This window comes from Megalops cyprinoides, chromosome 4, assembly GCF_013368585.1.
Source record: "Megalops cyprinoides isolate fMegCyp1 chromosome 4, fMegCyp1.pri, whole genome shotgun sequence".
Classification (NCBI taxonomy): Eukaryota; Metazoa; Chordata; class Actinopteri; order Elopiformes; family Megalopidae; genus Megalops; species Megalops cyprinoides.
The window spans coordinates 38,193,887-38,220,096 of NC_050586.1; the positions used below are offsets into that span (position 1 = coordinate 38,193,887).

The window sequence follows — 26,210 nt, forward strand, 5'->3', positions numbered from 1 at the left end:
TCTTCTTCTTCCTCTTCTTTTTAGTGGTTAATTACGAGATAACAGTCGTCACTGGTGATGTCCGCGCGGCCGGCACAAACGCAAATATTTTCATGCAGATTTATGGGGACCAAGGGAAAACAGAATTAATCGCATTGAAAAGCCGATCGGATAACTTTGAGAGAGGATCGACTGAAATATTCAAGGTACTAATCCTTTAAAATAAGTCATTGAAACATTTTAAGTAACTGACAAATGGTTAATAGCACTGCCATTTAGAAGGAGATGCTTGTTTAATATACCAGCATCTGAAAATGTAAAATGAATCAAAAAGCTCAGGGCAGTTCAGATATCTATGTGTGGGTGGTACATAACATTACATACATAACATACATAAAATATTGTTTAGCAGCTAAAAAACAAAATCACTTATGGCTAATATAACTACCACCCATTCTATGCATAAAATAACATTTTACATGATGTAGTATTTTGTATAGTGTCAACAGATAACCATTGTGGACCTATGGGTGGATATTTGCTGTACATTGATGCACTTTTTACCACCCATGGTTTGTGTAGATCGAAGCTTTGGACGTCGCTAAGATCTTCAAGATCCGCATTGGCCACGACGGGAAGGGCCTGGGTGACGGGTGGTTCCTGGAGACGGTCGACATCAAGCGCCTCACGATAGGCACGGTGCAGAAGGAGGCCAAGAAGGAGGACAAGAAGGACAAGAAGAAGAAGAAAAAGAAGAAGGACGAGGAAGAGGAGGAGGAGGCTCCGTCAGGGCCGCAGGAGGTGGTGGAGACCTACTCGTTTCCCTGTCAGCGCTGGCTGGCCCGGGACGAGGAGGATGGGGAGCTGTTGGTGGAGCTCCTCCCTGAAGAAGGAGCAGAGCTGGAAGGTAAAAACACTCTATGTGACCATACATCCAAGATCAGTGATTAGCATTTCCCCGAAGTTATTCTGATGTATGCAGGGGAAATTTACCAGAGAGACCTCCTAATTCATCACCTTAGGCTACATTTCATTTGCTGAACATGTTACTTAGCTTGGCTGCACATAACATGGTTTTTAACAGCCATGTATGATGCTTTCTTAAAATTTGAGGCAGAGTTTTATGTGAAAGTTCCAAAATTACAATTGAATTCATTGGCTTCCATGTTTCTTGATGTGAGACTTGCATTGGAAATTAAATTTATAGAGGATGGTATTATGATCGTGCTCACAAAATATCCCATATATCAGGCTACTAGTTTATAAGGAGACCATGTGACCAAGCAAAACTAGAGTTGCTTTGGAGACACTTCCCTTAGACCTCTGTAACCCTGCAAAAAATTGTGTGCTGGGATCATTGAAATTTGTTTATTTCAGTGTTGAACATTTGCTAGTTTGGCTCCTGGTGGCCATATCAAACTCTCATATTACTTCCTTATGTCACTTATAGGTTTGATGTGACTGAAACAAATGAAAATTGTTGCATAGATAAAGTAAAGGAAACACCTGCTTCAGCTCACCATTATTATGAACAAAGGCAGCTTGGGATTGAACTCAGGCATCTTTTCGTGCCATGGCCTAACGACACTGGAGTATGAACTGACCCTGTGAATCTCCTGCAGAGAACACCTACGAAGTCTATGTCTACACCGGCAGCATGTGGGGAGCAGGAACGGATGCCAATGTTTACATTAATATTTATGGAGAAAATGGAGACACAGGAGAGCGATGGTTGAGGAAGTCCAACAACCTCAATAAGTTCGAAAAAGGGCAGGTACGTGGAGCTCGGATTTCGTGTGCCTGTGCCTGGTGGCTATGTCAGAATTTAGCCCAAGGGAGTCTGCCAGGTTCCTGAGCCTGCTGCAGGAGAACCTGATAGTTTCTCTCATGTTATTCAAAGTAGATGTACGGGTATACTTTTACTCATCTGTTAATGTGCGTGCATAAATCATTTATATTTACATTGAACCTATGCCTGTTGAACAAGGATTATGTGACCGTGTACAGTCAGAGGAATTACCAAATTATTGACTTTCCGTTTGTAGGAGTTATATTGGAAGACTCCTCAGTATTAAGAGGATTGTTTGATGCCAAAATAATGTATGATGAATATGTATGGCCAATAACTTTAAGGAAAAATGATATCATTTTGTGGAATATTTGTCAAAAAAAACAGATGAGTACATTTTATCTGTTTATAATTTCTCCTCTTGTAATACAGATAAATCATTGGAAATTTAAGGCTTTGCATGTTGTATTATGAATGCACTCTTAGTTTGGGGTAAACCTGCTCATTATTTTAATGGTAAGACGTTCTTGCTATGGGTGTGAGTGCACCCGATAACTGTATCTGTCACAATGTCATGCAGGTGACCTTGTTGTGAGGAGACTGACTTTCTTTGTTGGGTGTGATGTGCAGGAGGACATGTTCTCCATCACTGCAATTGAGCTGGGGCCACTGAAAAAGTTGCGGATTCGCCATGACAACACTCAGTCGTACGCTGCCTGGTTTCTGGACCGCGTGGAGATTGTGGACTGCAAGGACGACACCACGTGAGTGCAGGCCAGAGTGATGGGATGGCAGAGAGAGAGAGAGAGAGAGGGAGAGATACAGAAGACAGAGAGATAAAGAATACGGGGAAACAAATGCAGAGGATTCTGGAGGAAGCTGAGTCCAGGAGCTCTGATTCACTACATGTCAAAATGGATTGACCATTTTCCAAAATGTTCTTGGGTAGAAGGCAGACATTACATCAACAAGTATATATACAATAGGAAATACATTTTATGACAAATCCACATTTTTCTCTCATTTATGCATAAACTTCATGTGCATTATTTCCAGTCCCATACAATGCTTGACAAGTCATAGCTCTCCCCCTGGTGGCGAGAGCTAAAAAATACATTCATGCCAAAACTATATGTCCATGGATACACTAGTCTCTGTCCATAATATATTTGGGACATACTTGCTTTTCCCCACAAAAATGGATGAAAGAAAATCTCCTTGTAACAATTACATTAGAAACATGATGAATGCTACCATCGTGAGCTTTCGCTTTTTTTTTTTCAGTTGACATACATTGCCATTAATTTGGTTCACGAATCTTCCCGATGTAGGTACTACTTCCCCTGCCAGCGGTGGCTGGCTGTGGATGAGGATGATGGGCAGATCGCCAGGGAGCTGGTGCCAGTGGACGAGGCCTTCATGAAGAAGGACGATGAGGAGGAGGGCACGGGGGCCACGCTGGGGCTGGAACAGAAAGGTGAGAGAGAGGAAGTAGAAAAGACAATGATGAACGAATGTCAAGTGACTCACAAATGAAACCTTCACAAAAAATAAAAGAACATAAGAACATATGATGACGAGAACAGGCCATTCGGCCCAACTAAGCTTGCCATTTCTGAATTAAAGAGTATCCAAAACTGCATCAAGTCTAGACTTGAACACAGCAAGGGTCTCTGCCTCAACTACATGACCTGGCAACCTATTCCATGTATTGATAACTCTTTGTGTAAAATAATACGTCCTTATATCAGTGCGGACCTTACTCTTAACTAGTTTCCATTTATGTCCTCTTGTTTTACAGACTGAACTCACCCTAAATCTATTATAGTTAACCTTATTGATTCCTTTTATAAATTTAAATACCTCAATTAAATCACCCCTAAGCCTCCTCTCGCTTAGTCTAAATAGGTTAAGTAACTTGAGTCTTTCCTCGTATCTTTTATATTTCATGCCAGGAACTAATTTAGTTGCCCTTCTTTGAACCTTTTCAGGAACTTCGATCTTTTTTATAGTGCCTTGCCCAGAACTGCACACAGTATTCCAAGTGAGGTCTGACTAAGGCATTGTATAATTTCAATATAGCCTCTTTAGATTTATACTCAATACTTTTGGCTATATATATCCCAGCATCCCGTTGACCTTTTTTACTGCTACAGCACACTGCATAGATCCTGTTAAGCTTGGGTCAACTATTACTCCCAAGTCTTTTTCAAATGGAGCACATTCTAGTTTTTTTCCACCCATGAAGTAGTCTTGTCTAAGGTTCTTATTTCCCACATGCAAGACTTTACATTTATCTAAATTGAATGTTATCTGCCAAGTATCTTCCCACTTTTGGATGCTGTTTAGGTCTTCCTGTATTACCTTGGTTGATTCTATACTGTTGGCTAGACCCCCTAGTTTTGTGTCATCTGCAAATTTTACTATTTTACTACTAACCTCTGCATCAAGATCATTTATGTATATAAGAAATAGCAAAGGCCCCAACACTGATCCCTGCGGGACTCCACTTCGTACAGGACCCTGCTCTGATATAATTCCTCCCACAGTTACAGTCTGCTTTCTATTAGACAACCAACTTCGAACCCACTCAGTGATAGCTCCTGTAATTCCTGCAGATTTCATTTTCAATATGAGCCTCTCGTGCGGAACTTTGTCAAATGCCTTTTGAAAGTCCAAATAGATAATATCATAAGCTTGGTTTGAGTCCAGACATGCTGTAGCTTCCTCAAAGGAACCTCCAGGAGGTTTGTTAAGCACGACTTCCCTCTGCGAAAACCGTGTTGGCCATCATTTAAAACACCATTTCATTCCAGGAATAATTCCAAATTATCCCTAATGATGGATTCCAGTATTTTGCATGCGATACAAGTTAAGATGACAGGCCTATAATTTCCTGGTTCAGTCCGGTCTCCTTTCTTGTTGATAGGTACTACACTGCCATGTTTCCAGTCATATGGCATTTCTCCAGTTTTAACGGATTGCTTAAAAATAACTGTCAGAGGCTTGTAAACCACCTCTGCTAGTTCTCTGAGAACTCTAGGATATATTCCATCAGGGCCTGCTGCCTTATTTGTTTTAAGTTTTTGAAGTTTATCTAGTACTTCTGCATCATTTAAATCAATTTCCTCTATAAGTCTCTGAGAACTGACTGCACCTGAAGGCATATGCGAAAACACTTCACTAGTGAAACTCTCCACAAAGTAACTGTTCAGCAATAGCTTTGTTATCATAAACCATAACCCCATCCTTTTTTTTATACCTCTTATTTCATCCGTAACTATCCTTTTTCGACCGTAATATTGAAAAAAATGTTTAGAGTTACTCTTTGCATCTAGTGCAATCTGTCTTTCAAAACACCTTTTAGCTTCCCTTATTTTTTTCTTAACTTGAGCTCGCATATTACTGTATTCAATTCAATTACTATCTGAGCTCTCCAACTTGTATTTTCTAAATAATTTCCTTTTTTGTTTCAAACTGTTCCGTAGCGACTTATTCATCCACTGTGGATGCTTCTTTTTCAGCTTCCCTTTTCTCACTTGCGGAATGAATTCATGCTGTACATCCAGAATAATCGTTTTAAATACGCACCACATTTCTTTGACAGTTTTACCACCTAGAAGAGGTACCCAGTCTATATTCCTTGTATAATCACGCATCTTAATCAAAAAATCAAAAGAATGTTATGAACTTAGTTGCTCCCTGGGTCAGTAACTCTGTTTTTCATGAACTGTTTTTCTAAAGGGAGAAAATCTCATTTGACAGGATCATAAAAGTCAGTGGCTGACAGTACAATGCTGCTCCATCCCTCTTTGGGTCCCCTCTTAGGGGATTTGCTGAAAGTACAGTGACTGCTTTTTTTGTTTTAAGATTAAACATCAATGGTGTGAAAAGAAATATCTTCTTATAATCTGCGAGAGTCTTAAAAAATGTTCTTTAAGGGGGTGAAGGATGCATAGAGAAGAATGTCACTCCTTTAAGTGTCTTCGCGTGAGGAGTAAAAAGGTATTTATTGTAGATTTGCAATAGGTCAATGAAAAGATGCTGTGATTTTACAGCCATGTCAAGAACCTACACTCTGAGAATCAAGACGGGTGAGAAGAAGTATGCTGGCACAGACGCCAATGTGTTTGCTATCCTGTACGGAATGAAGGATGACACAGGTAAGGGCTGTAATACGCATGCTATTGGATTATTTTGGAAATCTGGTACTGGTTCCAGGCTTGAGACACCAATTTATTGTGTTCACTATTCAGACATTTCTTCAGACATGCACACTACATCGACACCAAAATTCTGTTTTCATTATGCTAGATCAGATAAAAGTATAGAAGAGTTAGGAGGTAACCAATGGGAGAATGTGAACCTTAGAGTCCCCAGGTATTTATTACGATATGCAGCCTCTTCTTAGAAAATCTCTGTGGGTAAGCTGTTACACTTATATACTTTCAACTGAAGATTTTTTTATCTAGGTGTTTTATATGGCAGACAATGTTTAACTTTCTGACTGAGAATATATTGTCAAAGGGTTATTCATGAGGACACACTTATAACTTCAGTAGTATTGTGTATATTTCCTGCATCTCTGTAAAGCTTATTGTATTTATGTATCTAGAGCACCTAAGATATCAGGATCCCCTAAGTAATGTTTTCATTTGATTATCCTCCTACCCATAGGAATAATAAACCTCAAAGCCTGCAAGACCCACAAGAATAAATTTGAGAGGGGGATGATTGACGAGTTCACAGTGGAGGCCGTGGATATTGGCACACTGAAGAAATTGCGCATTGGACATGATAACTCAGGTGAGACATATGGTGTGTCCAGGAAAGGGCCTACCAAACATGAAAGCAACATCTCTACGGCGTGATCATCTTGTGTACGTACGTACAACACGTTTGTGTCAGTGAATGCCTAGTGCAAAGCATGTAAAGCAGTGTATTTAAAGCTTTTCATATTTCCAGAGCAATTGACAACTGTTACGAAATTCTAGATGCTGTAATGGGTTAAGCACTCACAGCCAATTTATTGTAAATTCAGTGTCCCTCCTCAACATTTACAGTAATAGCAAAATACAGCATTGCACATTAGCAGCAAATCCATTACAATTTGGGCTTCTCTCGCCAACAGACTTGATGAAGCACACTCTAACATACAGTGTATCAATTAGTATATTAAAAAGATGAATCAGTGGAGCATGACAATCTTGACACAGACTATATCATTGGTCTTTTCATGGTTGTTACTTCGACATAAAGAAATTATGTAAGACCTGTAATTTTGAGGCAGAGGCAGAAATAATTTATAATAATGCGCACAATTACCAAAATCAACAGACCAATCAATTGCATGGATTTTGATGAAATTAAGAAGTTAAAACACAGTGTGTTAACCAAACCACTGACCGAAATAGCACAAAAGAGACAAATGAGAAAGTGGACCTTAACAGCATGCGACTGACTGTAGCTGCTCAAGCATTCAGCCTTCTAGTGGGGCCTCCATGGCATCACCCTGTGTAAGGCCTCTGTAAGTGTAACTCACCCCTGCACTCCAGGTGGCTCACCTGGCTGGTTCCTGGACTGGGTGGAAATAAACGCCCCCTCCCTGGGCCAGAAACTGCGCTTCCCCTGCGGCCGCTGGCTGGACAGGGGCGAGGACGATGGGGCCATCGTCAGGGATCTCTACCCCGCTGAGCTGCAGACTGAGCTGTACACCCCATGTATGACCCCTCCCTCCCTCCATTACACCCATCCTAAACCTGACTGGAATACTAGATCAGCCCTAGTATTTTGAGGAGTGTGATCTGATAATTATTAATATGAGTATTATTAAACAACAGACAGAGAGGAACATTGAGGAAAAATATACATCTTGAAAGAACTGAACTTGATCTTAATAGATTCTGTTCTATTACATTATAGCTCTAGGCTAGTAAAAAAAACTTGCCTCAAAGTACAAATTAGTGCAAGAAATTTGTGTGAATGTGAGACAAGTGTGTAGATAAAAGAGAGAGTAATTTACTATTTAGAGAATGTATAACTTTCATGTCTATTCTCATGGAGTTGCTTGTTATCTTTTTTGTAGAATAAAATATATTGATTTAATGAATTTATTCATTTCTGAAGCTTCTGTTAATATCTTTACAGCACAAGTACAATTACAGACTGACTGTTGTTGTCCAAGGTGCCTTTATAAATCATTTGCTGCTTTAAACTGTTTGGCGCAATAAAATAGTTGACAGTTCCAACTTTTTCTTCCTGGATTTCAGTTGTGCCTTATGAGATTACCACATTTACGAGTGACATCTTTGCTGCTGGGACGGACGCGGACGTCTTTATCGTTCTTTATGGACGGGACGGGGTCTGCACCCAGCAGAAGTACCTCTGTGTCAACAAGCGAGAGAGGCGCATGTACTTTGAGCGGGGAGCAGAGGACATGTTCATTGTGGAGGTGAGTACATGCCCACGCCTTAAAAACCCTCAGTTCTCAATGCAGCTATGGCAACAGTACAGATATTAGAGTAAAAAAAAAATGACAAACTGGTAGAGTAATGAAGACATTTAAAATGATTCGTTTTCAGGTTAAAGCGGTTTAAAATCTCACAATATCACTCCATGAAGCTTAGCCTGATTGTTTCCCGGCTGCAGGGGCCTTGGTCTTTTCTGGAATGAACTATCGGTGTCTCTAGTCAGACGGGCCATGTGGTTGCAGGAGTCATAGATTTGATCCCCACTCAGTTCATGCTGTTTATGCTATACTACATTTTTTTTTTTTTTACAGATGCTCTAATCCAGAGCAAATTCCATATCTTACCATGTTTGAATGTCATCCATTTATACAGCTGGGTATTTATAGAGGCAATTCAGTCCCAAGGACCAAACCCAAGGGTATAACAGCAGTGGCCCCCTTGGAATCAGACTGGCAAAGTCTGGGTTAGGAGCCCTGCCCCTTACCACTATGCCACACTATAAATACACATACATATGCATGCTCAACTTTGTTGATTATATGAATGAATAATTGAGTATTTTCAGTTGAATAAACCTTGGTGCAAGACTTGAACCATGTATACAATGTGAAAAATTAAGCAATTTTCCTTTGGTGACTAAAGCTTAGGTTTTCTATTGTGTCCTTCATGTTTGCAGCTAGAGGACGTAGGTGATGTAATTGAGAAGATCCGAATCGGACATGACAACCAGGGGACAAACGCTGGCTGGCACCTGGACAGAGTGGAGATCAGAAGACTTCTGAGAAAGGGAAAGGTATTGTATGCCTCTAATTTTCCAGGTGCATTAGATTACATTGCCCCAGGGAAACCAGTGTGTAAATGAGTAGTGCTTTATATAACATGTATTTGCCGCCTGGATCCAGTATTTATCCAAGAAATTAATATAATACGAACCTTTTCAATACATACTGGAAAGACACACTGTAACTGATATTTGTTTGATGACAGCAACTGTCCAAAGCAACCTGTAATCAAGAACCTCAGAGCATCTGTAGTAACAGATGTGGACATTGCATTGAAATCAAACCTAAACGAGCATCTAAATTATGTACACAGGAGACAAGATACCTCGTTTTAAAAAGGGATGTTGACACAGGACTCTTACATGAGATTTATCAATGATCAGCTATACCCCAGTTAAACACTGATGCTGTGTAAATTTTTGTCATTGACCAGTTTTGACCCGTTTTGAAAGGCATCAGAAGTCAGTCCATGATAATGGCAACAACCACTAGCAAGAGCAGCGCATAATAATAATGAAAAACACCTGACCTGTTTTATTGCACCAAGGAGACCTCTGAATATTCTCCTGCTGCACTCCATCTGATATACAGTGTTTGCATGTGACAAAAATGTGCAAATAATCAATGGTTCTTTTGTGACTTATCCATTGGAAATCAATAGAAAGGTTTATAGAGTGGCTGGCTGCATATCTTGAACTTAACTAAGATCTCTGATGAGTGTTGCCTCAAGTAAAATGTATTTTAGCAAGTTAATGATGTGCTGTATAAGCCTTCTATCATGTAAACGCTGGAGCTATTCTCATTACAATTGGACAGATGTTGTATATTTTGCAGGAAACAGGCATAAAACATTACACAGAAACATTATTTTCCTTGGCCCGTCCTTGCTGAGTAAACTCTTTTCCCCTGGTGCTCCCCTCAAAGGGCTCGGAGACGATCATCTTCCCCTGCGAACGCTGGCTCGCCAAATCTGAGGACGATGGAGAGACCGTGAGGGAACTGGTGCCATCCGAAATCATCCAGGAGAAGCTGCTGAGAGATGGGAGTCTGAAGCACACAGAGACCGAGGTGGAGGATGCCCTAGAGAGTACGTCTCAACTCTAAACACATTTCATGGAAATGATTGAACAAATTCATATTTAGGATTTATAAAACGAAAGGTTATGTGCAAGTGTAAAACTTTCCATAAATTATTTTTTCTTTCCAGAGATTTTTTTGTATATTAAATGTTATAGAACATTTTTAGTAATCATATTAAGGCCTAAGACAACAAAGAAGGTTTGCTTGAGGGTTGAGCTTTATCATGCAAATGTGAAATATTTAGTGAATTCCAGCAATGGAATATCAGATATCGCAGACACTGCAACGTGTCTTTGGACACCAGCTGCAGTATGTGTTAGTGTGACATGTATTTGCAATTTAATTTCAGTAAAGGTGATAAAATCAGATAGGCCTGTTAGCATAAGTGTGAACAAAGGGGGATGTGTGCTTGAATTAATTTGGAAGATTCTATGTCTTTAATGTAATTCAGTGAAATCAGCTTATGATCTTATTTCTTGCTTCTTTTATTCTGCCACTTGCAAAAGAAAAACCCAGATGTTCTCTGTCTTCAGGCACTGAACTTAACAATCTAACACTTGAAGAAAAACATTTTTGTGCTCTTCTTGTCCCCCAGCTCACACATACAAGGTGTCCGTCATGACGGGTGATGTGTATGGGGCGGGAACTGATGCCAACGTCTTCCTTACCATCTACGGAAACCTGGGTGACACAGGAGAGCGCAAACTCAGCAAGTCTGAGAGTAACAGCAACAAGTTTGAGAGGGGAGGGGTGAGTTCTGAGCCTAACAATGTGCCTGACTGCTTTCTGACTCAGGTTACAGGATTGACTGACACAGACAAAGCAACTTCTTGTCATTCCTTCATCTAAGCATTTGCAGAATGTGTTTAGCATTGCCCTAAAAATTGTACTGTACGAGACCAAAATTATGCCCAAGGTTTTAAACACCTGCTTTTCAATGTACATACTTTAGTGTAACTAGTAAGTAAAATTTTCTGAATTCTGGCATCATTCAAGTCTGCCAGCCCTATGCAGTGATGGGTACACTGTTATCCGGGAGCTGCTCATCTTTCAGATGAGGTTTGGGTCAGTGATCAAACTCCCAGTGGTGATTCAACATGTTGAAGCACTCATCAAGAAGAGACAAGGAGTAACCCCTGTGTGCCAGTGAATTGAGCCTTTTTTCCAAACTTACAGTGTCAATATGAGGCAAAAGGAACAAAATGATAAAACCTTCACATGTCATTCTACTTATCCACTGAATTGCGGTGAGGGAGCTGAGGCAAAATGTGTGTGTGCTACAGTGACAGAATCAATTCCCCTCATGTCAGAGTCAAACTGGGACAGCATTCACTGCAGTCTGTCTCCAGCTGTCTCCCTTGCAGCTCTGAGAGTCAGCTGCTATCCCGCAACTGCGAGTTTCCTACAGGAATCGGAAATGGTCCATTTCCCTAATGCTCAGAGCCCTTCCCCAGGTCACTGTGGCAGTTATTAAAGTGTTTCTCAGGCAGTTTATAGATTTAATAACATACAAGACACAGGGGGATGGTTGACTCATACATTTACATTTATTCATTTAGCAGACGCTTTGATCCAAAGCGACGTACAAAAGTGCATGTAGTCGTGTAGTCATACGGCATGTCTCCATGAAGAGATTTCGCTGAAGTGAGCTGATGTTGCTGTTGATTGCTCGCAATATTTCTGCCAAGGTTTAAAATGTTGCAGAAATGCTGCTGGCATTAATCAAAGAACAGATACCATCTCAATCATGTACTGACCTACACGTGCCAGTCGGTTCCACAGTGAATGATTCTCAGTACTCCCAAAACGCAAAAAGGTGGTGAGATTGCTCAAACTAATCGAGATGAAAAAAGAGAAAAATAAATGCCACTTTGATTCATTCACAACCTTGAGTGAGCCTTGAGTGGCTTTTGCCTTGCCTTGTGTCAAATTGTGTTGTGCCCTACACAATTACAGTGCCGTCCTTCCCCAGCTAAACAGCTGATTATTTCTCCCAGGTGGACAAGTTCCAGATTGAAGCGGTGGATCTGGGAGAGGTCTTCAAGATCAAGATCCGCCATGACAACACCATGATGGGGGCAGACTGGTACCTTGAGCAGGTGGAGGTGGTCGACGTGGAAACGGAGGAGGTCTATCTGTTCCTGTGCGAGCGCTGGCTCTCCAAGAAGAAGGAGGATAGACACATTGAGAGGACCTTCTATGTCAAGGTACTATAGGTCCTGGAGGTTACCATGCTGTTAAAGCTGGATTTGGCATATGAGGCTAATATTTATACCTCACAAAGTGTTTTCAGATATATTTGGTACTTTAATATTTGTTTCAGTCATTTCTCACCCATTTCTCACTGTTCATTACATGGTTCATCTTTGGTGTTTTGTAAGGGGTACGAGGGAGAGAAACACAGCCGCCAAAGCTCAAAGAAGAGCGTGAAGAGTTTGGACAGTAACATGAACAAGAAGAATAAGAAGAAGAAGGAAGAGGAGGAGGTCGTCGAGGACGGCCCAAGTACGGGAACAGTCCTGGAGTTTCCCTTTTCAATAAGCGCTTAATATACCAGCTGTAAATTGTTTCCGCATATTTGAGCACTGGTTCACACTGACACCTTGTTGGTTCTTGCTTGTTCATTCATAGCTGCTCTATTCTAAACCTGAGTGTTTATCCATGCATTCTAGCAAACATACAGGCTTTTGTCCTTTCTGCAAACTATGAGTGATTGATTGCCTCTGAATGGATGCTTATCCTCAGCATGTCCTGTTTCATGTCACCGGTTGTCGATCTGCTGTCATATTCCCTCTTCTCAGTTATCCCTTACCACTTCACTGTGTCCACGGGACTGGACCGCGATGCCAGCACAGCCAGCCGCGTCTATGTCATCGTTATCGGACCCGACGAGGTTGAGACTGACCGGCTCTGGCTGGACCTCCCTGAGGGAAAGAAGTACTTCGCTGCCGGGACCATGGAGAACTTTCAGTGCTACGGCATTGATGTCGGCGAGATCAAGAAGGTGGAGGTAAGGCCCCTCGGTGGTGGTTGCCAAGGATACATTAGGAGGAGAATTTTCCTCCGAATTAAAAATAATCCTTTAATGTATCCTGGCAGGTAGATTACAATTGATAAAATGTCAATGCTGAAATTTTGTATCACAAAGATCTGACAGCCTTGAGTGAACACGGACAGTATGCCATGAAGAGGATTAGACCTTTGTCCCTAAGATTGATATCACAGGTGCCTCAGTTAGAAGCAGGATCGAGTGTCCCAATAGCAACCAGCTGGCAAATGTGAAACCCACATCATCTGTGAGATAATTCTTTTCCTCTATTGATTTATTGCTGTAATGCAAATGCAAATGACATGCACTAACACTCAAAATGTCAACATATTCCCGTGCTGCCCATTGCCTCTCAGGGCATGAAATGAGTCTGTTTGTTAAAAATGTTTAAATATATAAATGCAAAACCTTCCAAAACCTCAAGCATTTTATGTCATGTTCAAACAGCATTTATAGAAACGAAAACCTGATGCAACTGAATGAGTTTAACCTCAGGTTTACCCCATCTGCAGCCTCAGAAGTACTTAAATTATACAACACAAAGAAAAGAGGGGGAAGATAAGAGCAAAATAAAAAGGAAAAACTGGCTGCATGAAAGGCAAGCAAAGCCAACGTGAAGTTATGCACTGAGGTGATCACTGAAATTGAAAAAGGCTTTTGCAAAAGGTGAAATAGATACAGCTGCTTGAAAAGAAGTAGGATGCAAAAGCTAGCCAGCCACCAAAGGAAACCACCCAAGCCTGTGGAGAGGTGGTCACCTCAATGTCAACCACCGATTTGCCCGATACACTCCCCGTGTGGGTGCCAGGTATTAATAGATCGGCAGGCAGTCTCTCAGCCCCCAGTGGCTGAGGCTGAGTGATTTATGGCTTTTAGGCTGGACTTTGTCAGAGACCCTCGTCGCAGCAGGGCTTTTGTAACAATGGATCATGGGCCGCAGGGGGCATCTGTCAGTCTCCTCAGTGGGGAAACGATGCGCAAAGAGCAGGCGGTCACGGAGCATTGCTTTCATTCATAACTGTCACCAATCGATTTACCCTTTTCCCTGTGTGAGCCCTGCCAGCCCCTCTGCCAGCCCCTCTAAAAGGCCAGTTCTGAAAGCACTCAGAGGGAGGATGCGCATAATGACAGCCAATGAGTGAGCTGGGTGTCTCTGTTATGCGCAGTCTTTTCTTTCCTGTATTTTTTTTTTTTCCGTTATTGTGTTGTGCTTTTCTGGGCCACATTTTTAACCTCATGTCAAAGGTGACATCATGGCTGTCTGGGAGTGGGGGGCAGGGTGATTATGACTATGAAGCTCCTGACAGCTGGGGGACTGAGCTGAATCACATCACTGTGTCAGAGAGCTCACACACACGCATCACTGATCTGATTACAAGCCTGGCAGCTCAGGGGGAAACGGTTTCAGTCAGGCTTTCACAACTGTAGGTGGATGTCAAGGTATTATATGTCCTGGAGGTGCAGACTTGTTTGATCCAGTCTGATGGAAATAGCATATTAGGCTTCAAATTATATTGGCATGAATTGTTTTTAGACAGATGAGAGTATAAACTTTATATTTCAAGGTATAATAGTTTGGCAGCCATATTCTGATTAAACCTCTCCACTCCAGAGAGCTGCATAGTTGTAAATGACTGCAATAGTGGGAATACCTCATTTTATCACTTTAATACACCGACAAGCACTTTAAAAGAATGTATGGATAGCGACCAATAAAACTCTCACAAGTTGCTGAAGGCCCTGAATTAATACATATGGTAGGTGTCCACATCGCATTGTCATTAACGTCACAATAGGTCATGCTGGGAGGTTAGGCTCAGCTCACGTGTCTCTGGTTCACATGTCGCTACCCCCCAAATCACAGCTGGGGCATGATGGGGCCACGCCCGAGAGCTGCTGGCTGGTGGACGAGCTGACTGTCGCCGTGCCCACCAAGGGAGTCATGTACGTCTTCCAGTGCAAGTGCTGGCTAGCCAAGGACCGTGGCGACGGGCTGACAGCACGTATGTTCAACGTGTTGGACGCCGACAGTATCACCATTACACAAAAGGTGAGCGGGGTGTAATTCTACACAGCGGCCTGCACAGTGATATAAACAATTTACTCTGCGCCATGCCAGGTTTCCTGTGAAATCCATCCATAATTCAATGTGATATCACCTGAGTGAGTGCTCCTGCATGACTTCCAATAGAATCCCTCCCCCTCCCACCTGGCAGCTATGTAAGAGTTATTTACACCACCATAATCAATGTGAGTCTGCTTGGATTGCAGCTTCCGACAGCTGTTCACTTTTTTGCTTTCAGCAATCGCAATTGTTAAATGCTTCGACAGTAGGTATTCACAAATGACATAATGGCAGAGGCTAATTCTAGACGAGTAATTACCATCATTACAGGAAGCTGTCCTCATTTCCTTGTTTTCTCAAATGGATCCGCTCCCATCTAATGCTCCTACTGCTGAACTGGTTCATGTGGATAGTGTTGGCTGGGGGTTGCACATGAGGATATGCTGTATAAAGATATGTTTCATGCATTTCGGAAAAGAACCATGAACAGGGATCATTTGTTTATTGTTACATTGACTACATGTAAAACATACTACATATTCTTTTCTTGTGTCTTTTTTCTTCCAGAGATTACTAATATAATACTCTAAACTACACTATTTTTTTAACTGTAGGGTCACAACAATACATGCAGTGTCCTGTCCCCTCTTCCAGGTCCTCTATGAGATCACAGTTGTCACAGGGGACGTCCAGCACGCAGGGACTGACACCAAGATTTACTTGTCTGTTTTTGGGGCCAATGGAAACACAGAGGCGATCCTGCTTGAGAAGAAAGAGGACAGGTAGCCAATAAGGGCCATGATGTTCCCCAGGAGGAGATTGATTACTGCACTGAATGTGTACCATAGTATTCCATATTATACAGACATAAAAATACTATCATTCCTGCATCTATTTATGTACCACCCAGGTACTGTCTTAGTACCCTGGTACTAAGACAGTACCTTAAGAACTGTCTTAAGTATTTGGATCAATGAAATACAAAAGCAGTTTTACAATGCTTACATTGTTGAATTAATTTTACATTAAATTCAGCTGTAAGTAACAAGGGTGTGATTTACTTTGAAATAATACATCTGAAGCATGTCTGCATTTATCTGCTACCCTCTCAGCTGTGGTCTTCCTTTAATGCTTTGTAGGTTTGAGAGAGGCCAGGAGGACACCTTCAACCTGGAGATAGATGACATTGCTCCGCTTAAAAAGATTAGGGTTCGCATTGATGGCTCCGGCAGCCGCCCTGATTGGTTCCTGGACAAGGTTTGTACAGAGAGTGATACATTAAGTGAAGAATCAGCTAATGTGATGTATGTTTTAAAATGAGAGAATTCAGGAAACCTCTGTTGGGTTGGGTTAGTGAACAGAGTTGCAATTTCTGCTGAGGCCACTGCTAAACTATGATTGCTGCACACATTTTATTTTTGTCTACAAGCGCTACAGACTGCATACACTGTATCTGCATGTGCTCTTGTCAGAGTTATGCAATGTCATTTACTGACTCTGCTGACAACTGCAATCATCAGGGCACAGCAGGGGTATGTCATGACTGGACAAGGAGTTCTGCCATGTGTTGTTTTCCCTGAATTGGGCAAGACAGATGTGTTTCATCTGGCGGTCTACTAAAAGTCCCAAGCTACAGTGCAATTGTAGGGCTAACATCAGGTGTTCATGTCAGATGCATCATGGGCATTTTTATATCATTTTCATCACATTCCTCATTAATTGCAGGCATTTATTTTTAATGTAAACCCAAACCTTTCCCAGTTGAGCTGAATTTCCAGTGTCAGGTTTCCTACACAATAACCACACATTGAAGTCTGTTAACTGATGTTACCACCTTGGTCCTCGCAGTCCTCTCTGACTGTACAGAATCTGCAGGTGAATGGCGCCTGATGTGATGCTGGCTGCTGTGTTGTAGATAATCATGAGAAACCTGACCACAGACGACGTGGCGGTGTTCACATACGCCGACTGGCTGTCAAAAACAAAGGGACCCAAAAGGACCAAGATCTGCGAGCTGGCTGCCGTGGTGGACGAGGAGGATATGGTTGACAGGACCACGTACATCATCCAGGTCAAGACCAGCGATGTTGCAGGTGGGTCACGTGCGCACATGCAAAGACACTCAACGTTGAGACATTCAGCAAGTGACATTCTATTTTGACTCCAGGGTCTCACGCTTTGTTTAGGGCCAGGTGCGAACCAGGCATCGGGAAGTTCAGGAATTTTCCTGGTGGGCCGGTCTTGTGAGGGCTGGTCTTTTTTTCCCAACCCCGGCATTATATAGCCTATTTACAGATATCTTAGCTGCAGCGACACGGCTGGTGCAATCCATAATAGCAGGTGGCAGTTGCCATCACAACTGGAAGTATCTAGCGCTCGGGCAGTTAGTATGTAGCACTCCTTAAAAGTATCTAGCTCTCGTTGCCGTAACATTGATAGGAAGAGAAAACCCGCAGCCGGCGGTGCAGAGAAGGTGCGCCAAAAAAAGAAAAAGGCTTTGCTGGCTGACGCCGCATAGTGTGCTAAGATAACGGATTTATTTAAGCAGTCTGCAGGTGATGATGAGGACAGTGGCGAAGAGGCAGAAACATCAAAGAGGAGTGAGCAGGGAGCAGGTGCTTTGTCATGCTTACATGCTATGTACTGTGAACTAGCTAAATGAACTAACTAAAGAACAAAATGTTTTCGTTGACCTTGGGGTTTCAATGCTAGAGTCCCGCTGCAGGTTTGGCCATTTCCAAGGTTTAACTAGTCAAACTCAGACTCAGTGCACAAACATTTAGAGAAGTTTATGCTAGATTTCTCTAAAGTGTTTAAAAAAATGGTCATCGACTTTGACTGAAAATGGGTAAAATAAACATATAAATTTGTTAATTTTCTTCTAGACTACTCATCAATTCTTTTTCGCATTATAGCCTATAAGGCATATAATGTTTGATAGCCATCCCAGCAATAAAAATGATTCGTTAAATACTTAATCTACAATCTAAACAAACAGGTGAGCATGGCTCTGAACAAGAAAAAGAAAGGAGGAGGAGGGAGCAGGAACCAGCACAGATCCAATTAGAGGTGTACTATTGAATGCTATTGTGTGACTGTGAAGTAAATTAGAGCACAATACAACATTCATATAATCAGGTTGGACTACTTCATTCAAGTTATTTATTGTTGCATTACAAGAAATAGAATGAATGGCAAGTGTGTTGCATAATACACCATATATGTATTTGCCTCTGTCAAGGTTGGGACTATTCATCATGAATTTAATGAATACAACAATATTTGATGCTCATGTCAGACAGTCCAAATGATGTCTGTTTTATGCATTTTTAACTAGACAGGGTCAGACAGGGAAAGTTTTGCCTAACACAAACAATACAAATTAACAGATTGTTTTTTTTTTTTTTTTAATTAATGATTCGTTGATCGACAAACATGTTGTGTCAGTTCAGATTTGTGTATCAAATTGGGGCCGTTTGACAGCAAATTCCCAGGCTGCTTTTTGTTGCCAGTCCACTCCTGTTTAGGGCCATTGGTCCTTGATGGTGTTGTAACATGATCCTAGGATTTAATGCAAGAAGGAGCTATAAGCAGGAGGCATGTTATGTGACAACACATGGAAGCCATGGAAGAAATGTCTTTCACATTTCAGTAATCTCAGCAGCTCTTTCCAGACTGGGGAAAAATTGCAAATTGCAAGTTGTAGGGCGGCAGTGTAGCATAGTGGTTAAGGAACAGGACTCGTAACCGAAAGGTTGCCGGTTCGATCCCCGCTGGGACACCGCTGCTGTACCCTTGGGCAAGGTACTTAACCCACAACTGCCTCAGTAAATATCCAGCTGTATAAATGGATGACATTGTAAAGAACTGTAACCTATGTAAGTCGCTTTGGATAAAAGCGTCTGCTAAATGAATAAATGTAAATGTATTCCTCAAAAGAAATTGCGCTCTGCGCAGTGTAGGTTGGTGTACCCAACCTTTATATCATTGCCCAAAGCCAAAATTCATGAACGGCATAGACAATGCTAATCTTCAGACATCAGGTGAAATACAAAACTACAGTACAAGGCAGTTAGTCAAAGAATAAGTTGGAAGCATCAGCATCAACTGGGTTTGTGATACAAATATGCCCCCAGCATTGGACCCTTGGTAATTAATTGTCCACAACAGCTTTAAAAACACTTTGTATTTCACATGTTGTAATGGAATCTAGGGAAACTGCACATTGTATATGCCCTGAATCCTAACAGAAAAGTAGATGCTGGATATTTTATAACACAGGGTGGTGTATGCAAGGCAGAGTGGCAATGAACTTTGACTGGCAAAAACCTGTGATTATCTTGCCATGGTGCTAAGTGGCATTCAAGAGAATGAGCATTATCTCTCTTCTAACACCCTCTCATTCTCAAATATAGTATGTGTATGTATAGGTAATAATTGAATATTTAAGGGTTGCCCAGAAAATAATGCTCAGCTAAAATGCATTGACGAAAATAGAAATATACCCATAGAATGAACACATTATTAATCCCTGATTTAAGTTTAGCAAAAACATTATATAACAGAAAAGTTTTCTCATTGGATCATTTTCCATTTCTTTTACTTATCAGCATACAGTAATCCCCCTTCGACCTTGTTTTCCCATGGAATTTTATTTTTTACACGAGTGATATTACCTTTCAGGTGAGATTTGTACCAGTTTAAACACGTCCATTTCTCTTAAGAGAAAACTAATCTCACGTTAACTTTGGTCTGAGTGGATAATGCAGACTGGAAAGTGCAGACTGCGATTATGTTGATGAAAGAACCCTGTAATTCATTCCAAATGGTTTATTCACACTTTATGTGAGGAAACCTAGGCCTTGGAAAATGACAGCATTGGCTTCCAAGGGGGGAACATGTAAACTAAACTGTCAAATGTGCTGAGCACATTTTTGATGTATCACGTTTTGACATGTTTTTGGTATCAAAATGGCTAAAATAACACCTGTATCTGGGATTTCCAGATTTGTTTGCTTGAGGTGCATTTCATGCCATAAGAAACCATAGTGAATTTCTTGGTGTTGTTCCATAAAAATTTTGCAGGCAAGAATGCTCACCATCTCTCTGTGGTCTCTATGCGTCATTTATTTTTTCTACATTTATGTTTGAAAGGAAATCCGAATTTCATACAAACAGCAGGTGAAGTCATACATGTAATCTGCGCACAGATGCTCCCAATTTTAAGGTTTCACATGTGGTGTAAATATATGCAGACATTTTATGTGCTCTCACTTCACTCTCATGTTTATGTTGCTTAAATTGACAACCATGTGTTGTATATACTCAGGTAAGAATACAGGCTTTAAAAACTGTAATAGTAGTAAGGAACTAGACAAAAACAGCAAGGTATGTTTGCCTTGTGGGGCCACTCAGATTGCTCAGGCTGAGTTTCCATGGAGTTCTAGGATTTCATATTTCCTAAGATCTTTGAGATATGCTCTGAGACAGTGTTTCAGAGCATATCCAAAAGGTCATTTTTTCCAACATTTGCCTTGATTTTGCTCTCAATTCACTTTAAGACAGGATTATGGCCTTCGTCCCTCATCTTTAATGTGTTCTATCGTTAAATATCAGTGCCATATGTTCAGTAAAAGTATTGAAAAGTGCATTATTTGAAATGTTACACATTTGTACATATTTTGTCAAATGGTATTGCAGCTATCCTATCCATTGCATGGTGATTTCCTGGGATGAATATTAATTAATGTAATGCTGAAGGAATAGACTATGTAAAATGTTGTAATGTATAAAAAGTATTAATTTAGAACACAAACAACTGGAGCACAATTACATATGTAACAGTTGTACATGAAAGGGATATTAAATCTGACTCAGCATTTCACCAAAGTTCACAATAGTACACTAGGTTTAATGCTTTATTTATCATGCTGAAAACTGCCCTCCATGAATCCTTTCAGAAATTGATCGGTATTATACTTGAATCATTATGTTCTGTGTAGTGTGCATGCCTGCGTGCGTGGGATCCTTTAAATGGAATATTTGCTACAGCAGATGAGAAAAATTACAGTACACAGTGATTAATACACTGATCACTTAATAACAATCACAACAATGATCACAGTTAGAAAAATGTGATAATGTTGTTTAGTCCTTCACACTGTCTAGGTGCCTACTCTAAAGCATGTTTTGTGAACGGACGTAAAGTTACATTTTTAATGGGTGTCTAGCTGGTCTAGTTGGTCCACCTCTCTTGCAGTGCTTGGTCTCCATGCCGACTGCTTATGTCTCTGTGTGTTGTGTTGGTGCATCTAGTGTTGATGCATGTAGACCACGTGCGGACACTGTCGAGATAGTGCGGGAATATCTACAGCAAGCTCGCTTGCAATACGGATTGACTCCTGAGTTTGCTGTGTCCTTCCTGTAGGGGCCGGCACAGATGCCAACGTGTTCCTCATCCTGTTCGGGGAAAACGGGGACACGGGAATCATGGCGCTTAAGGCCAGCAGCCGAACCAACAAGTTTGAGCGCAAGCAGCTGGACGTGTTCCGCTTTCCTGACGTCCTCAGTCTGGGGGAGCTGTCCAAGATCAGAGTGTGGCACGACAACAAAGGTGAGCCAATCAGACTTTCCAAACACTGAGATGAACCATCAGCTGCATGAGCAGACATGCCTAGAACATTACTATTTTTCAGCCAGTTAGTCAGGTATTGCCAGTGTATTTGCAAGTAGGAAAAATGGAAGAATAAACATGGATCTATATTTATTAAATGAATTTTAATGAATTACTGAATTATTGTCGTGATTTTATGGGTAAGATCATGGCCTATTTTACTTTAACATCATGCACATTTTTTCCATGATTTATGTGTTTTTTAAAATCGTAATTAAATTGGATATTTTTAAGGATACTGTAAAACTGTAAAACAAACAGATACAGTTTCTAAACTATGTAGATGAGCGGTGCAGAAACCTGACGTGCCAGAGTGCTAAAGTGGCAGTGTTAATGTCTGCGGCAACTAGGTCCTGCACCAGGCTGGCACTTGGAGTTTATTGATGTGAAGGATGAAGTCATGGACCAAACGTTCCGCTTCCCCTGTGATCGCTGGCTGGCCAAAAATGAGGACGACGGTCAGATCATGCGAGAACTGGCATGCGCCAACAATGACATCGTGGACTTGAATGAAAAGACAAGTATGTTTGCCACTATCTGGCATGTTTTATTGTTTTCTGATTTATTATTACAGCTAAGGAATCCTGTAGTGATTCCTAAGTTGCTGTGGACACTTTTATCTACCAAATCAATGAATAATAAATAATATTCTGATTTTACTACTAGGACTTTGGCAGAGTACTGTATCCCCTTTCATATGTCTGGGGGAAAGGGTGATTAGCATTTAGCCAATGTCCAGTGTTCACATATTGTGAGAAAGACTAGAATTAAGGGCCTTCAGCCTTACAGGCATTTTATTTGAAGATCCTTCAAATTAACAATTTGTCAATGCTTTAGTGACTTATGTGTTAATGAGCTACAAAGGCTACCAGAAAATCAATCAATGTTGTAAGCATTAGTGTTGCAGTGCCCATCATTAAGTCATCTGTATGAGGTGACTGATGTTTACTTTGGGAATGGCAGAGCAATAAATTTAATGATATCTTATTGGTGTGTTAACTTTGATTAATTAATGGGACCTCAATATAAAGGGTTACCTACACCTTAACTAAATGAGCATCAATAATATCAAATCAGTATCAAAAACAGTAATCACATCTTCACAAGTAAATAATAAGCAAGTGAGCAAGTAATAACCCTCAAAAGTTTTACTGTAGATGCATATGATAAATGGATGTATTCATCAAGTTTAATGTCTAGTAAGGCTCCATATTCTGACTAAAAAATATGTTATAATGGAACCTATAGACTTTTCTGGTGCTCTTTCAGTTGATCATTATTAAATATAGACTTGCCGCAGCTCTCAGAAAGATGTCAATGCCAAGCTGTAAATCTGTCCAAAAAGCGTGGCTTGTGTCTATTATGTAACTATGGCACTATTATGTAACAGAAGTCAGCAGAGATAATAGATATGGAGTTAAAGAGAAACTGCTGCTTCAGCTGGACTGACAGTTATTATTTCTCCATAAATATTGACCCTGTTATCATTTAGTGAAAGCCATGAGTCTAGTCACTTTATGATAATGTTCATACTTGTTAGTTGAAATAAAAGAAAAAACGGTTTCACAAAGGCCTGTAATAAAGAATGATATAGTGTATTGTGCATTGAAACTAATACTTAAGTAATGTTTAGTAACCTTTAGCAAAAGCAAAGGAGAAAACAGCTGGGTTCAAAACACTAGTGATGGTTTTCAGAGGATTCCAGGGACACCTTGTGATTCCTGTCAGGCACTCACTGTTGGTGTGTTTTGATGAACTGAATTGAGGCATTTGGCTTATCTGTGTTATTGCTGGTTTTATCTGGGGGAAAGGGGGGATGCTGACAGTTTATTGTAAATGCATTTGGGAGGTTGGTAGTGAAAAAGCACTTAAGGGTAATGAAATGATGCACTGTACATCTCTAAAAAGAAAAGTATGTGTATGCTGCAACTGCATTAGGGTTTGCACTGCTTGAATTAACATGTTTTGTGTTTGTCTGAAAGAATATGAAATTGCCACCACAACAGCCGACACAGATGATGCTGAAACAAAGGAAAATACCTGGATCATTCTTGAAGGGAAGAAGGCACGGTCAAAGGAATTTGTGATGGAGAATTCCTCCAAGAAAAAGAGATTCCTACAGTATGCTCTGATTTTCATTTATTTATTTATTTATTTATTTGTGACAAACCAGATAAAGTGTGAGCGTTGACTGTAAACTTTTGATTATATTTGGGCCGTGATGTTTTTGCAATACTGTTGTTCAGACTTGTGATTAGAATTTTAGCTCCAAAATATTACAAAACAGTGGGTATGAAATTGCACTTTGTGAAAAATGAATATAAACACTTTCTTAGTTGTGTTTCTAAAATGTGTACTTACACACGTGTGTGTGTGTTTCTTTTTTTCTGTAGGGGAGCTACAGACAGATTTGAGTTTTCCTCCAAACACCTTGGTGAAATTGCTAGTATCTGTCTGGGGCACATCCCGAAAGATGGCAAAAAAGTAAAGACTGAGTCATTCTGGCATGTGCAGGAGGTTGTCGTAACAGAGAAAGAGCTGGGGAACCAGTGAGTACACATTTAGAGTGGCATCAAAAACAGGAGATCTTCAAAGTCTGAACATTTCAAACAGGAGAGGACTGAAAATGGGCCGAACGCTTGTTGAGACATTTACAACAACCTCAGCAGGGGTTCAAATACCAAGCAGCGACTGTTAGACTGAAGAACTATTATAGAACTAGTATGGCTGTCTCTGCGCTCTGCTAGGGTTGTTGGAACCGGCCCATTTTCTTTAAAAATGCTTCCCTATTTTTCTTTTGTTTTCTTGTCTTTGATATACTTCCTTGAGTTGTATTCTGAAGAAAGACTTTACAGCAAAACCATTGTTTGTTAGCAGTTTTTTAGCATTGCAATTTGTCATTCAAATTCAAAATCATACTTTTTAACATTTTTACGCCCTTGCCCCCTCCCCAGGTTTATCTTCCGCTGTGATGCACAGGTCCCTCTTGCGTCCAAGAAGGACACCTTCATGACTTTCGAGTGCACCAAAGCCATTGAGAGCTTCGCCAGCAAGGTCCGCAGCCTGGTACCGGTCAAGTACGAGATCATCGTGATCACGGGCGATGTCAAAGGAGCCGGCACTGACGCTAACGTCTCCATCACCATATACGGGTCCAACGGGGACTCCGGCAAGCGGGCCCTGAGGAAGAAGTACAGGAACCTGTTCGAGCGGGGCCGCACCGACCGCTTCCTGCTGGAGATGCTGGACCTGGGAGAGCTGCTGAGGGTCAGGGTGGAGCACGACAACTCCAGCTCCGTCCCTGGGTGGTTCCTGGACCGTGTAGAGGTCACCAACACTGCCAACGGGGTGACCACCATCTTCCTGTGCGGGAAGTGGCTAGACACCCAGAAGGCGGATGGACAGATCCAAAGAGTGCTCTACCCCAAATACTGAATACAACAGACAACAATGTGAGCCGGCGCTTTTGATTTGAGCCCAGGGACCGGGGATATCTATGAAAGGAGAGCCTCTAAAGGAAAATTGCTGGTTTATTTATTCTTGAATCCAATTAAGGCCATGTTCTCTGAAATCCTTTTTATACTGAAATGTGTCATTTTTATTTGAGACAGACCAATAAAGACAGATGCTTTTTCTATTTATCAAATGAACGCAAGTTTATTTTGGCAAACTTGCAAGAAGAGGAGAGTCTGGTGAGGACATATGGAGTCTCTGTCTTGAAGCTAGATCACCTTGGAATGAAAGCCAGCTTGTTATTATGCAAGATGCCTACCAGCACGCCTCTGAACTGGGCCAATCATCAGCTCCATATGTTTGGACTACTGAGTGATATTTTGACTATGCATTATTGTTTTTGAACAGGTCTTTTTTGTTTTCAGTTTTTAAACATCAGTTGATCTCAAACGAACCTGAAATGGCCTAGGCTCATGTTTGTTTGCCTGATCCTACACCATATTGTGCCACCAAATTTGTCTGATACCCATGAAATATCTGTGAAATATCAAGTCTGATGAGGGAACACTACTGAATATTTCAATGACAGATATAACAGAAATTCAAAGGAATTCTAGACATTAAAATGTTGCTAAGTGTTTTAAGCAAATAAAAATTCTATACTAAATTAAACAAGGTAAGATAATTCTAGCATACAACAGAACTGTCTTACATGAATGGTTTACAAAAAAAAAATTAAAAGTGCTACAAAAATATTCATATTACTATCCAGAACTTGTACGTTCTCATGTGAAGAAGTACAATAATTGGAAGAATGTGAACAGATTCAGTTTTTAACTTTTATGCACACTGTGTTTTTTTTAATAGAAG

At 40.9% G+C, this 26,210-nt stretch overlaps 1 protein-coding gene across 1 annotated transcript in view; it reads left to right on the forward strand.

Annotated features, from left to right (window-relative positions):
• LOC118776484 (lipoxygenase homology domain-containing protein 1-like) overlaps window positions 1-25,322 on the forward strand; it is a 43,736-nt gene extending 18,414 nt beyond the window's left edge. The window contains exons 19-42 of the mRNA XM_036526843.1: window positions 25-185; window positions 562-886; window positions 1,602-1,753; window positions 2,399-2,532; window positions 3,100-3,245; window positions 5,827-5,931; window positions 6,446-6,574; window positions 7,324-7,488; window positions 8,038-8,219; window positions 8,915-9,031; window positions 9,945-10,107; window positions 10,696-10,850; window positions 12,098-12,307; window positions 12,482-12,605; window positions 12,902-13,110; window positions 15,014-15,199; window positions 15,869-15,996; window positions 16,354-16,471; window positions 17,130-17,307; window positions 21,642-21,827; window positions 22,238-22,408; window positions 23,870-24,008; window positions 24,281-24,436; window positions 24,842-25,322. Of these exons, the coding sequence (XP_036382736.1) occupies window positions 25-185; window positions 562-886; window positions 1,602-1,753; window positions 2,399-2,532; window positions 3,100-3,245; window positions 5,827-5,931; window positions 6,446-6,574; window positions 7,324-7,488; window positions 8,038-8,219; window positions 8,915-9,031; window positions 9,945-10,107; window positions 10,696-10,850; window positions 12,098-12,307; window positions 12,482-12,605; window positions 12,902-13,110; window positions 15,014-15,199; window positions 15,869-15,996; window positions 16,354-16,471; window positions 17,130-17,307; window positions 21,642-21,827; window positions 22,238-22,408; window positions 23,870-24,008; window positions 24,281-24,436; window positions 24,842-25,322 (4,220 nt within the window). The remainder of the gene's footprint in view (window positions 1-24; window positions 186-561; window positions 887-1,601; window positions 1,754-2,398; window positions 2,533-3,099; window positions 3,246-5,826; window positions 5,932-6,445; window positions 6,575-7,323; window positions 7,489-8,037; window positions 8,220-8,914; window positions 9,032-9,944; window positions 10,108-10,695; window positions 10,851-12,097; window positions 12,308-12,481; window positions 12,606-12,901; window positions 13,111-15,013; window positions 15,200-15,868; window positions 15,997-16,353; window positions 16,472-17,129; window positions 17,308-21,641; window positions 21,828-22,237; window positions 22,409-23,869; window positions 24,009-24,280; window positions 24,437-24,841) is intronic.
• The last annotated feature ends 888 nt before the right edge of the window (window positions 25,323-26,210 follow it).